Here is a 12,719-nt window from a genome sequence, read left to right as displayed (position 1 = left end):
GTCCAAATAATGAGAACTGGTGGTAGAAACCGGTACTGGCTTTGAAAAGCGCGTACCGAAAAGGTGCTCCGAAAATTATAAGAAAAATATGATAATTCTTGTAAAATTGAGTAGGTTAAGAATCCAGAGTTTGGGATTAAAATGCTAAGCGTAGCAATTAAAGTTAATACTGCGTGTTAATCTGTGAGTGGCTATAAATACCCTTTGTAAGGGCACAAAGCCCTATAAAACTGAATTGTTGCGTGAGTAACTTGGAGGCTGAACAGAAAACACTCCTTCCTTGCCTTCTTCACCATTTCTTGAGCAAGCATTCACCTTTGGTGCTTGTTCCTTCATCTTAACAGTTGGGCTTGGTGTGAATGATCCTTGTGGGTGAGAAAGAGACTTCTTTTCTGAGTTTGAGGGGCTGTGTGAGGGAGCTTTGGTTCTGACTTGGTGGTTTGGGGTTGTGAAAAGCTTAGTTTTGGTTTTTGGAGGTCCAAGTGGTAATCTTTTGTGTTAAAGAACCAACCTTTGTGATGCTATTTTCGTGCACATCTTTGAGTCAGACTTGAGGGGCTGTGTTGAGCTCCAAGAGCATCTCCATCCTCTGCTTTAGGCTTGTGGTATGATCATCACACTTTAACTTGAGTTTTATGCTTAAAAATGGAAGCTTGATGCATGTTAAGGCTAAAAGATGATAACTTAATGTTGGGTAATGTCAAACACACCTTGAAATGCATGTTTAAGTGTTTAAAATCGGTAAAAACCCAACCTTGGAAGGATATCTTCACGAAATGCAGTTTCTGCATTCTGTCGTGAAATATCCGGATATGAGAATTTGGATATCCGGATATTGTATATCCGGATATGTACAGTGAGATATCCAGTATCCAGATATTGCATATCCGGATATGGTCCCGAGGAATATCCGGATATTCTGGGACTTCGTAGAACAGTAGTTGTGCTGTGTGTACAGTAGGCTATTGGGGGTTTGTGGACCCTAGATTGATGAAGTCGAACTTCTGTAATTAATGAACTAAGTCAGAATCAAGTGATTAAGGACTTATGGCTTGGTATGGAGCCTTAAGACGTAAAATGTAAAGGATAGGCGTTGTCTTTAAGTTATATTCTTGTGGTGCATTATTATTGATATAGTATTGGTCCATAACAGATTGTGAATCTGCTGTGTTTGGACTTTGAGCTGTGGACTCTTGGCCTTGGGTGTTAGCTTGCAAGGTAAGTTTTCGTGTCCTCGGTTTAGCCATGTTGTGGTTCCACCATGTCCCATGGGGGTGAGGTTATATGCATGCTGCGTTACATGCTTTGAATATTTGAAATGCTGTTGAGCTTTATGTGTAATGACTTTTAATATGCATGTGTTGTTTCATCTTGACGGTAAGCCTGAGTATGTGGCGTCATACGATATGGTGATCCAGGGTGAATGCAAGTGGCGTCTTGCACTATGTGTGGGTATTTGGCGTATATAAATCCTGCATTTCTCTGACCAGTAGAATAGAATTGACACACATGACATGATTATCTGCTGCATTGCACTGTTTTAGAAATGATATTGATAAACTGCTTTTAAACTTATATTGCACATGTAAGTGAGCTTGGGGTGGAAGATGCTTGAGGACCCCTTGTCTTACTGAGACTTCTTGTTTAGAGATCTCACCCCACGTTTGGGGAATGCTTATTTCAGGTTCAGGTAGTATGGTGACTGATGCCTCTGGCGGCAGGAGGCCAGAGCTTAGCTGATTATGATATTTATGCTGTATTGCTGCCATGACTGGATTTGGATGTTGTTTATGTTTCCCGCTATTTATGTTTATATTGTTGTTGAGACTTCTGTTGGGCTTGTTGCCTTATTTGAGTGAGCATGGGGATTGTCCATGACACTTTATCCTAGTACTTCTAGATTGGAGTTGTATAACCTGCTAGTTGGTCCGGCCTACTTGTGGTAGTCCTGTGATTTCTAGAGACACACTTTTATTATCTATATTATGAGGTATTTCAGTTAGCTGTTTTATTGCAATTACATACAAGCGATGCTTTATTAATTGATTAATAAGCAAGTTGGTAATGATAATGACTTCATAATTGAAGAAAAAAAAGATATTCGGCATTTTTAATTAAGCGCTGCTTAATACGATAGTATGATAATATTACCGGATATATACGAGGTGTTACACCTGTGTGCAAATCTTTGTATGTCGTTACGTGCAACGCGCAAAATACAGATGTGCCTCTTAACATGTAGTACTCAATGTGAGTCTTTTCACATTACATGTGTAAATAGTTTGGCCAAAGACTTAATCCAGTACAATGTTACTATTTTCGCATTAACATGGTCAAAAAGATAATTTAATAGCACCCACCACTTTAATCCAAAGGCTACATACTTAGGATTTAAGAATTCATATGAAATGGGTCTTACCAAATTATTTATAAGTTTTTGACAACATTTGCTTAATTGTCTTTTGCTCTAAAGGTTTTAATATTTGTACTTTTACCCCAAATTTCGACCTAAGTAGAAATTATATTTTTTTACCAAATTTTGCCTTTGAATTAAGGGAATAATAATTCTACATCAAATGCAGAAAACTCTCTGCAGTTGCAAAGACATCAATTTGCATACGCTTTTTTTTCTAAAGAAAAACAGTTGGTCCCGCGTTTTTGTGTATCTGTGGCAGATTAGACTTTTCTGCCCCTAGCTGTAGAATTATTATTCCCTTAAAGTAATCCATTATTTTTTTTACACAATACGATTATACGGATGATTAAAGAAATCAAATGTGAGGACCAGAACAAAATGAAATATTTTCTCAGTTGTCCTATTCCTTTATATGCTGATATGCTCTGGAGCTAGCATCCTGTAGCGTGTCAACTGTGTCAAGAGAGAGGTAAAAGAAAAGCTGAAGATGATTGCAAAATTTGTAATTATATATCGGAGAAAAGCGCAAGAAATTGAACTCCAAATGATTGAAAAGAAATTTATTTTTTCACAGTCACACACGCGTGAATATACATATATATATTGATTGGAGGATACATGGGCAGAAAACAAAAAAGAGATAAATATACTTTGAACATAGCACTACCACGTCTAAATGGAGCAGTCCAAGATTTAAGACTATAAGAACACTAGTACACCACAAGTAATCATGTCCGAGAAAAGAAAATTTAACTTAAATGGTAAAAAGTGATAAGAGAGTGCTTCTCAACAATGAAATTTCCCCCGTTAGATGTCATCAAGATAATGAGCGGCCTCTAAGAAAACGCCAAGGTCCTGTTGCAGTTCCCATCCTGCATATGCATTTAACATTCTTGTAACCCAACTTTGAAAAACAAAATTATAAAACCTTTGATGCAGAAGGACCATAGATATTTTTTAGAATATTTTGGGAAGGAACGTTTTCCAAATTCAGTTTATATATATATATATATAAATTGTCCATCATGTCATTGGAAGAGTGTTGTGTCCTGCGGGTGAGAGAGAAATGCATGGGTCCCACTTAATTAAAAAAAGAAAAAAAAGAAAATCATGTGGAGCTCATTTTTAATGAGTCTATAGAAAATTATCAATTGGTCCTTCAACATGACCGATTGATTTCTATATATTTTTATATATATATATATATATATATATATATATAATATGGAGGTGATTGATATCTTCTGATCTTTATTGTAATTAATTATCTAATATTGTAGATCCTATACATCATGCTACTTATCAATGCGACAAGCCCTTTTATGGTGAGTGTCTCTGCATTTCCTCTATACCCTATGTAAGAAATATTTTACCCGATTGATTTTAAATTTAAATATTTGACTATAATAATATCATCAGACACATATAGAATGCGCACAGGTAAAGTGCATTGGCATTGCAAGTTGCACATGGTGCACGTACGACTTGCCATGTACCATGTAAAAAGCGCACATTTACCCATGAATAAATCACACATCTCCCTCCCTATAAGTGACTTGAACGCGCACACCAACACAGTCTTACCACATTATTTTGATAATATGTGATTGAAAGTTTGTCTTTTACATTAAAATCGGTCAAAAGGCCTATAGTTTCTTGTGCGGGAGATACTTAAGTTTGATCCATGAACTATAATATGGTACTATGATCGAAACCAGCGTGAATATTAGTTTCTTGCTTTTAACATGAGAAAGTTTACCTCCATACACCGGCAAACATACGAAGACTCATATAGATGGTTAGTGCAATCCAGATCCCAACAAAACCTTTGCTCTTGTAGAGAAGGAATAATGAAGTAACACTTGCTAATGACACCATGACCTGAATAAAAATAATTGCTAAGTAATCTTGGATAGAGAAGACACATTGTGAAAAAGGAAAAAGGGCATGCGAACTTACCAAGGAGTAAGCAGAATAAGCAAAATCAGATGCCCCATAGTTCACACCATCAAAGACGAAGGCTAATGAATTGATTGGTTGTGTAGCAGCTACAAACTGGCGGTTTAAATGTAATTAGATAAAAGACACATAGAAAACGTTATTGAATTCCTAGTTGTAGAAGGAATATACCGGGATGCCTATTCTAATTAAGTGCACAACAAGAACACTTTTGGAGAAGATTCCAGCTCCGAAGTACAGTCCAACTCCAACTATAACAGAGAGTCCCACTCCCAAAACAAAACTCATCTGCAGCGTCCGTGTTGCAGTAGCAGTTACCTTGTCATAATCTTTCTCAGCAAAGGAACAGGCTAGAATTGCCTGTGATGCACGGGAACTAATCAGTAATACTCATTTAGTTTTTATTTTGCATTTTTATTTTTTGTTTTTCGACAAAGAAAAGTTTGAGAACGTAAGATGTACATTTTCATTTTTTTTTTTTTTCAGTTCACAGAATAAAACGGAAATAATTAGAAATAGTATTTGATTAAATGGTTTATTTTCTTTATTCCAGAAAATAAATCAGTAACCACAAACTCAAATTGGGATGAATTGTCTTGATTATTTTCAGCGTGAAAAACTGCAACATATCGATAAATAGTTTCAAAATAGCAATGTATATGTAATTATTTATTAAAGTTCCAATATTTTAATTTTTTTCCCACAAATAATAGAATGTAAAATGCACATTATTTATTAAAGACACTATTTATTAGATACACACAAAATAAAAATAATTGTATTATCAAATATATATTTTTTTTTAAAGAAGAAACTCTTGCTGAGCACGAAATGAAAAAATATTATTTATTTCAAAAAATAATGCTATATAACAAAAGGGGTTTATACTTCTTAAGTAATATAAGATGAGAATTTTTACAACACACATACTCAGGTGAGTCCCGTTAAAAAAAAGTAAATAAAAAAATTAAAAATATTGACACGTAAAATAATGTGAGTATAGCTTGAGAAGAGTCTTCTTACGTTGCGTTGCATAATAACTATAAATCCCATAACAAAAAAGGGTTCATATGCACAACCTACCCTATAGTACATGGTACATCCAGTAATAAGAAGAAAAATGTTACCTGTACGGCAACAGCCAAACCATCAGCAAGAAGGGACGATGTCAGCCAGACTTGTAAGCAGGTTTGGAATGCTGCCATAGGAATTGAGCCCAACCTTGCTGCCAGTGAGGCTGCTAAGGTCACACAGAATGTCACTGCTACTACTCTGGCTAGCAGCAAACCTCCTATTGAAATCAAAAACCAATTCCAGCATAAATAACTTCTAGATTGTTAGTCATCAAGATATGTTTGATTACTATGCTGTTAATATTGGATGGTCCCTCCTTATTTTTTTCTCTCTCTCCTCTTTTCTTTCTCCTTTTTCCTCTTTCCTCTATTTCTCTCTCACTCTCTCTCTTCCCGGCACAGGGACTACTACATATTCGCGTCGAGTTTAGCGGAACCTTTTTTTATCTCTCTTATCTAATTTTTATTTTTAATAGAGCAACTGAGATTTCAGTGATAATATAAAGTCCAAAATAGGACGTGTTTGAATTCTGTTTTCAGAAATAATTTTTTACTTTTCAAAACAAAAAATCAAAAAATCTGTTTAATAATGTTTATTTTGTAAAAATAGTTCCAAAATTTATATCTCTTTTTTGAGTTGTTTCTTGTTGTATATTGACTTTTAACTTTTAAAACAAAATAAATAAATATATATATATATATATATATATATATATATATATATATATATACTTATTTCATTGACTACTTTTACGTAACAGTTTTAAAGAAAAAAAAAACAGAAATATGCTGGGTTTAATGTTTTCCACCATACCATTCTTAAGAAACCTGAAAATCTGCAAATCCTTAATGCTTGGGGGTAGGAGATCCACTTTTCTCATTAATATCAACAAGAGGGCCAATGCCATTATGTACCTAAAAGTATCACCATTTTCTAAGTCTAAAAGTTTTCCCAACAAATATGTTTGAACATTGTTAGAACAAAACAAATTAAATAAAGACTTACTGAGAGAGCACGTGTGAAATGGCTGCACCTCTGATGCCCAATTTGAAGTGAAAAATAAGTATTGGGTCCAAAGCGACATTCAATGCATACCCCGAAACTAAATAAAACCATATACACAAATGGACCAAGTTAGTTGAAATGTTTAAATACAGACGATCTCTCATTTCCTTTTTGTTTTGAGGAAAATACAGTTTAACCAATTAACATTTGTATGCACAGTTACTTTAAATTTGACATCAATATTAAATTAGTCCCTTTTCATGCTCTCGTACTGTCTCCAAAATTAGGCTTCATTCAAGACAATGGATCATTTCAGCCTACCAATGACATATAAAGGCGTTGTTGTGTCCTTGAACCCTCGAAAGATTCCTTGCATGGCTAATGAGAGAAGTACTGCTGGAGCACCTAAGGATCTCAATCTCAAGTACTTTACTGCTGGGAGTAGCATGGGAGAACCCTATACAAAGGAGAAATAGTTCAACTTAGTAAAGCCTTAGACATATGTGTCTAAGCAATAATGGAAACTGTTGGTGTTTCAAGGCTGCTGTTGATGTCTTATTTTTTAGGAGTTAATTAGTTGTTTTTTAAAATTGATTAGTCTTTTGTTTAGGAGTTTGTTTACCGCATTTTACTGTTATTGCTTTGTTAGTTTGTTGCTGATTTTGTGGACCAACAAAATCAGCTGGTTAGTAGCAACCTCATGAGCTCAGTTTTGTATTTAAAAACAAGTTCATTAGTTTGCACAATATTGTTTCTGATGTTTGTTTTTCTCATAAAAGATCAATATTGGTATCAGAGCCTTCTTGATCTTAAGGGGCTGTGAGTGACTTGAGAAATTAATGGAGGGAGGATCGAGTGGTTTTTCAGCAATGGCTCCACCAATATTCGATGGAGAAAATTATCAAGCATGGGCAGTGAGAATGCAAGCCTATCTAGAGGGTTGCGATTTTTGGGAAGCTGTAGAACAAGATTATGAAGTTGCTCCCCTTCCTGATAATCCAACCATCAATCAGATCAAGTTTCATAAGGAGAGGATAACAAGAAAAGCAAAGGCAAAGTTTTGTTTATATGCTGCTGTCTCACCTGCCATTTTCAGCAGAATTATGGCTTGTGAATCAGCTCAAGCTATTTGGGACTTCCTCAAAGATGAGTATAAAGGAGATGAGAGGATTAGAAGCATGAAGGGGATGAATCTAATCACACAATTTGAGAGATTGCAGATGAAGGAGTCTGAAACAATTAAGGAGTATTCTGATAAGTTGGTAAATATTGCAAATCAAGCAAGAGCTCTAGGCACTGACCTCTCTGATAATAGGCTAGTGCAAAAGGTTCTTGTCTCCTTGCCTGAAAGGTTTGAAGCAACCATTGCATCTTTGGAGAATACCAAGGATTTGTCTCAAATCAAGTTGGCAGAATTGCTAAGTGCTCTGCAAGCACAAGAGCAGAGAAGGTTAATGAGGCTTGAAGGAAGTACAGAAGGAGCTTTGCAGGCTAAAGAACAGCATAATGTAAGATGGAAGAAAGGAGATGACAGTAGTGGTTCAGAAGCTGCTGCAGGAGAGAACAATGCAATCAACTCTAAGAACAATTGGGGCGGGCATTCCTCATGTAAGCATTGTGGAAAGCAGAATCACCCACACTTCAGATGTTGGAAGAGGCCAGATGTGAAGTGCAGAAAGTGTCATAGGCTTGGACACATTGAAAGGTTCTGCAAAGAAAAAGGAGATCAGCAGCAAGGTGAGGCACATGTTGCAGACCAGCATGAGGCAGATCAATTATTTGCTGCCTCTTGTTTCTCCTCTAGTGCTCCATGTGATAGTTGGCTTGTTGATAGTGGTTGCACAAATCACATGACAAGTGATGAAAAGCTATTTAGAGACCTTGACAAGTCATTGCAGTCAAGAGTGAGAATTGGAAATAGAGAGTATCTAGAAGTGAAAGGTAAAGGGACTGTAGCAATAAAGAGCTATGCTGGAACTAAGCTGGTTTCTGGTGTGATGTACGTGCCTGATATTGATCAGAATTTGCTGAGTGTGGGGCAGTTGGTAGAAAAGGGATTTAAAGTGATATTTGAAGAAGGGAAGTGTTTGATCTTTGACTCAAATGGTCAGGAGCTGTTCAGAATAAAGATGCAACAAAAGAGTTTTTCTCTAAATCCCCTTGAGAAGGAGCAAGCGGCATTCAAGTGTCAGGCTAGTGATTCAGAAATATGGCACAAAAGGTTGGGGCATTTTCATTACAAAGGCTTACTATTCATGCAGAAGAATGAAATGGCAACTGGGTTACCAATCCTGGAGGAGCAGATCACAAGGTGCAAAGCTTGTTTTTTGGGCAAACAGACAAGACTTCCTTTCAAAGAATCCACCTGGAGAGCTACAAAGAAGCTACAACTAATTCATACAGATCTTTGTCCAAGTGAACTGCATATGGTAGCTGCAAAAAGGGTGTTAAGGTACTTGAAAGGTACTCTTTCATATGGAATCAAATTCTGCAGAATTCAGAAGTTTAAGTTGCAAGGGTATTCTGACAGTGACTGGCTGGATCAGTGGATGATATGAAAAGTACTTCGGGTTATTGTTTTACATTTGGGTCAGCTTGTTTTTCTTGGTGTTCAAAGAAGCAGGAAGTAGTGGCCCAATCAACTGCAGAAGCTGAGTTCATTGCAGCTACTGCAGCTGTAAACCAAGCATTATGGTTGAAGAAGCTGATGGATGACCTGCATTTGGAGCAAAAAGAAGGCATAGAAGTAATTGTGGATAATCAAGCTGCTCTAGCTATTTCACAGAATCTAGTATTTCATGGAAGAACAAAGCATTTTAAGATCAAGTATTATTTTTTGAGAGAAGTGCAGAAGGCTGGAGAAGTGAAGCTAATGTACTGCAGTTCAGAAAACCAAATTGCAGATATATTCACCAAGTCATTTCATGTTAGTCGATTTGAATTTCTCAGGGAGAAGCTAGGAGTGTGCAGCACTTGATCCAGGAGGAGAATGTTGGTGTTTCAAGGCTGCTGTTGATGTCCTATTTTTTAGGAGTTAATTAGTTGTTTTTTTAAATTGATTAGTCTTTTGTTTAGGAGTTTGTTTACTGCATTTTACTGTTATTGCTTTGTTAGTTTGTTGCTGATTTTGTGGACCAACAAAATCAGCTGGTTAGTAGCAACCACATGAGCTCAGTTTTGTATTTAAAAACAAGTTCATTAGTCAGAATAAAATAAGCTATTGCACAATATTGTTTCTGATGTTTGTTTTTCTCATAAAAGATCAACAGAAACCTACAACATGTAATTCCGATACCTCGTCTCAGTCTCTCAGCTCGAAATCTTTATGAGTCTTTTCAATTATATGTTCAATGATTAGGCTTTTCCTTCTAATACGGGATTTTTTCACTCATATTTAAATTCCCAACCATATGTAATGAAGTAAGATATGTAAAAAATACTATTGACAATAAAGCTACCTACCTGTTTCAGACCCATCGCACCTAATAGAGGTTTGGCTGCAAGTATAAGCGTTGCAGCTTGAAGGAGGCCAAGGATTGAGCCAAAAAGTAGTGCTGTTGATGCTGAAGCAATGTGTCGCTTCTTCCTTCTAGTTTTTGACGCGCTCTTATTGCAAATATTTGTATTGGCATCTGATAAGGAAATCAGTTATCATTAAGTTAAATTGTCAGAACACAACCAAACTTTCAATGCATTCATTTCCCTCCCCTCATATATAAATGACATGATTTCAGAGGTTAATGACAATGGATGTAACTAGGTTTGTGCTTATTAGTTTGAAGCAAATTCATACCAAAATGGACATGCATACACAGACATAGAAAGGCAAAGCCAGAAAGTGACAGAGAAATTACCATCTCCATTATTTGTCTCACTCTTCAAAGTACCATCCTTTTCCACATTCTCAGCTACTAAAACTTTTGCCATGAGCTCGTTTGTGTCACCATTTGCAGCCAAAGATTCTGTTGGGGTCTCACCATTCTCTTTGGTTGCACCTTTTTCAATGTCTCGAAGCGCATGATCATCTAACATTACTTCGTTGGACTTTGCCTTAATGTTTTCAGTCAATTGCTTTTCCATTGCTGTGGTATTGATTTTTTCAATAGTGTTTTCCTCAGCGACAAAGGAAGTTGTAATACTGACCAAAGGGAAGATGGTAATCCTTGAAGCTTGGTTGAACAAAGCAATAGAAACTCCTGCAGCAGCAAGTTCCACCGGCCCTATACACATGAAAAATGCAAAGTTAGCTTAAAAACTAGAGTACTAAATTGATTCTTTTTAGAACTTCCTTTAAGTCTTGCAATTATTATCACTCAATGTGCAGAAAACCGTGAGGGGTGAGGGTTGACTGAACGCAATCTTATTCTTGCATTTTTGCAACAAGATTGTTTTCCATTCTTTAACCCGTGACCTTTTGATGCTCCAAGGCTCAACCTCAAGCAGAAAAACATGACCATTGCAAATCATATGTGCGTGTCTCTTTTGTGCAAGCATGATGTAGTGACAAGGAAAAGTACCCAAATGGCCTATGAATGCTGTGTCTATAAGAGAAGCAATGGGATCAGCAGCAACAGCCAGTGCAGATGGGAATGCAATCCCTAGTATCTCCTTACCAAGAGAATCCATCTTGAAAACAAGCCTACATTCACATTAATAAGAACCAAGTATTAGTATTTCGTAAAATTACATGAATTTCTTCTCTCGAGCACCATATATATACCCCACAAATGGACAGAGATAGTGAAAAAAGAAAAAAACAATAAAATAAGACACCAGAGGATCTGTTGTGATATAATATATCATGTCATATATTTTTAGTCAGCATGACGCTGCTACTCCAAGAAACTGGGATGATAAGTTAACAACATATAGGTAGGTACCTTGCATCTTTGAAGAAAACTGAGAGAGGCAGATTCCACATGTTCTTGGGTGCAATATTTGAGTTACCATTCTCGTCCATTATATCCTAAATCTCAGATAAAAACTGAATCAAGTCGAGGATGATGCAAGGTAAAGTCCCTTCAGGATGAGGCAATTCTCGACAATCTGTAAAGTTTTTTGAGTTTGAGGTCGTCAAGTGTTTTGTACTATCAAAATAAAGAAACATGTATGATTTTGATCACAGTGCAGGAAACACAAGCTCCGCTGTAATAGCACAATTCAACTAGACAATGTGGTACCTCTCTAGCATTGAAAGATGACAAGGGCAGATGATGTATTTATAGTAGTCATTGCAGATATCGAAGTGTCAGGTGTTGCAGATATAAGTGTGTAATGAGTGATAAAGTAACAGACAAGAGTAGCATAAATATTGTCTTTGTTCATGCTTATAGTCGAACCTTCCTCACATACGTTAAAAGATGGGTATATAACTTCGAAGAACGTGACAAAAAGTAATGCAAGAAAAGAACCGTCCCCTGTTGCAGATACCCCTGATAGCATCACAACAGATTCTATACTCTAGTATAAACAGGACAAGAATGTGTACTGCATGTTATGTACCTGCCCCTTCCTTGGGCCGCAGATCCCAATACTTCATTTATAAACATAAAATAAAATAGTAACTTTATTCATAATGCATTAAATGCAACCCATCTCCTAAAATAATCACTCCAGTATCAAACACAGTTCCGGTAGGACTCTTTTTATCGGGACTCACCACATACGTTACTCCAGCACTGACTGTAACACTTCTCAAATGCACATACAAGAGGTTGAACCTCTGATTCCCAAGACATTAACTCCAGAAACTGGCCTCCTTCCTTCCTTCTCACTTGCGATGATCTTTCCCTTAAACATTCTCACCTGTCTCTTACCGAGGCATTGATCCTCTATACCAGGAACCCTAAGCTAACAAGTAAACTCATGAAATCCGGCATGCGAATGAAGAATGTTATTACCCTCGTTGCAATTGAAAACAAAGTTCGAGTTACAAACTTTGAAGTCCCATTGGATGTAATGAACTGATAGGAACTCATAGGATCACCACCTCAAAAATTAGTTCCGAGGGTGGAAGTGCTTAAGGTCTTGTAAATTCCACACTAGTTGCCTACACAATTAATATGGAACTCTTAACATTGTCACCCTTTTAAGGGCTAACGTCCGCGGCGGCTTTCACTATGTCGATACTGATTCGATAGTAGCCCTTTCCTTTTTGGCGGTTTCACTCATCTATCAGTATTCTGTACAACATCCCTTTTGGGAGGTATGGTACCTTAATCCAGCCTATAGGTAGCCCTTTCCATAGCCTCAACTCTCAACGAAA

General features: G+C 36.7%; 1 protein-coding gene across 3 annotated transcripts; it reads right to left on the bottom strand.

Annotated features, from left to right (window-relative positions):
- Window positions 1–3,233: 3,233 nt before the first annotated feature.
- Window positions 3,234–11,414, bottom strand: LOC133293815 (protein DETOXIFICATION 43-like). 3 transcript variants are annotated; one of them, XM_061492415.1, is made up of 12 exons: window positions 11,335–11,414; window positions 10,972–11,093; window positions 10,309–10,674; window positions 9,917–10,086; window positions 6,776–6,911; window positions 6,455–6,551; window positions 6,263–6,363; window positions 5,503–5,666; window positions 4,547–4,735; window positions 4,376–4,471; window positions 4,176–4,297; window positions 3,234–3,288 (listed from the first exon to the last, which is right to left on the bottom strand). In XM_061492415.1, the coding sequence occupies exons 1-12, from the start codon at window positions 11,412–11,414 to the stop codon at window positions 3,234–3,236; spliced, it is 1,698 nt and encodes a 565-aa protein (XP_061348399.1). The 3 variants fall into 3 exon arrangements, with proteins under 3 accessions (XP_061348399.1, XP_061348400.1, XP_061348402.1); XM_061492416.1 differs by having other exon boundaries at window positions 10,342–10,674; XM_061492418.1 differs by having other exon boundaries at window positions 10,399–10,674.
- Between the last annotated feature and the right edge of the window lie 1,305 nt (window positions 11,415–12,719).

The sequence above is a fragment of the Gastrolobium bilobum genome, unplaced genomic scaffold, assembly GCF_033153095.1.
Source record: "Gastrolobium bilobum isolate Gb01-03AN ecotype WA unplaced genomic scaffold, APGP_CSIRO_Gbil_v1 utg44017, whole genome shotgun sequence".
Classification (NCBI taxonomy): domain Eukaryota; kingdom Viridiplantae; phylum Streptophyta; class Magnoliopsida; order Fabales; family Fabaceae; genus Gastrolobium; species Gastrolobium bilobum.
This window is presented reverse-complemented; position numbering and strand designations above follow the sequence as displayed.

Bases quoted from the DNA above. Each gene is read 5' to 3' on its own strand.
- LOC133293815 (XM_061492415.1), bottom strand. From the start codon at position 11,414: ATGGACGAGAATGGTAACTCAAATATTGCACCCAAGAACATGTGGAAT. The intron at 11,094-11,334 runs GTACCTACCTAT...ATGTGAATGTAG, and splicing joins GTTTTCTTCAAAGATGCAAG to GCTTGTTTTCAAGATGGATT. The intron at 3,289-4,175 runs GTAAACTTTCTC...ATGCATATGCAG, and splicing joins ATGTTTGCCGGTGTATGGAG to GATGGGAACTGCAACAGGAC.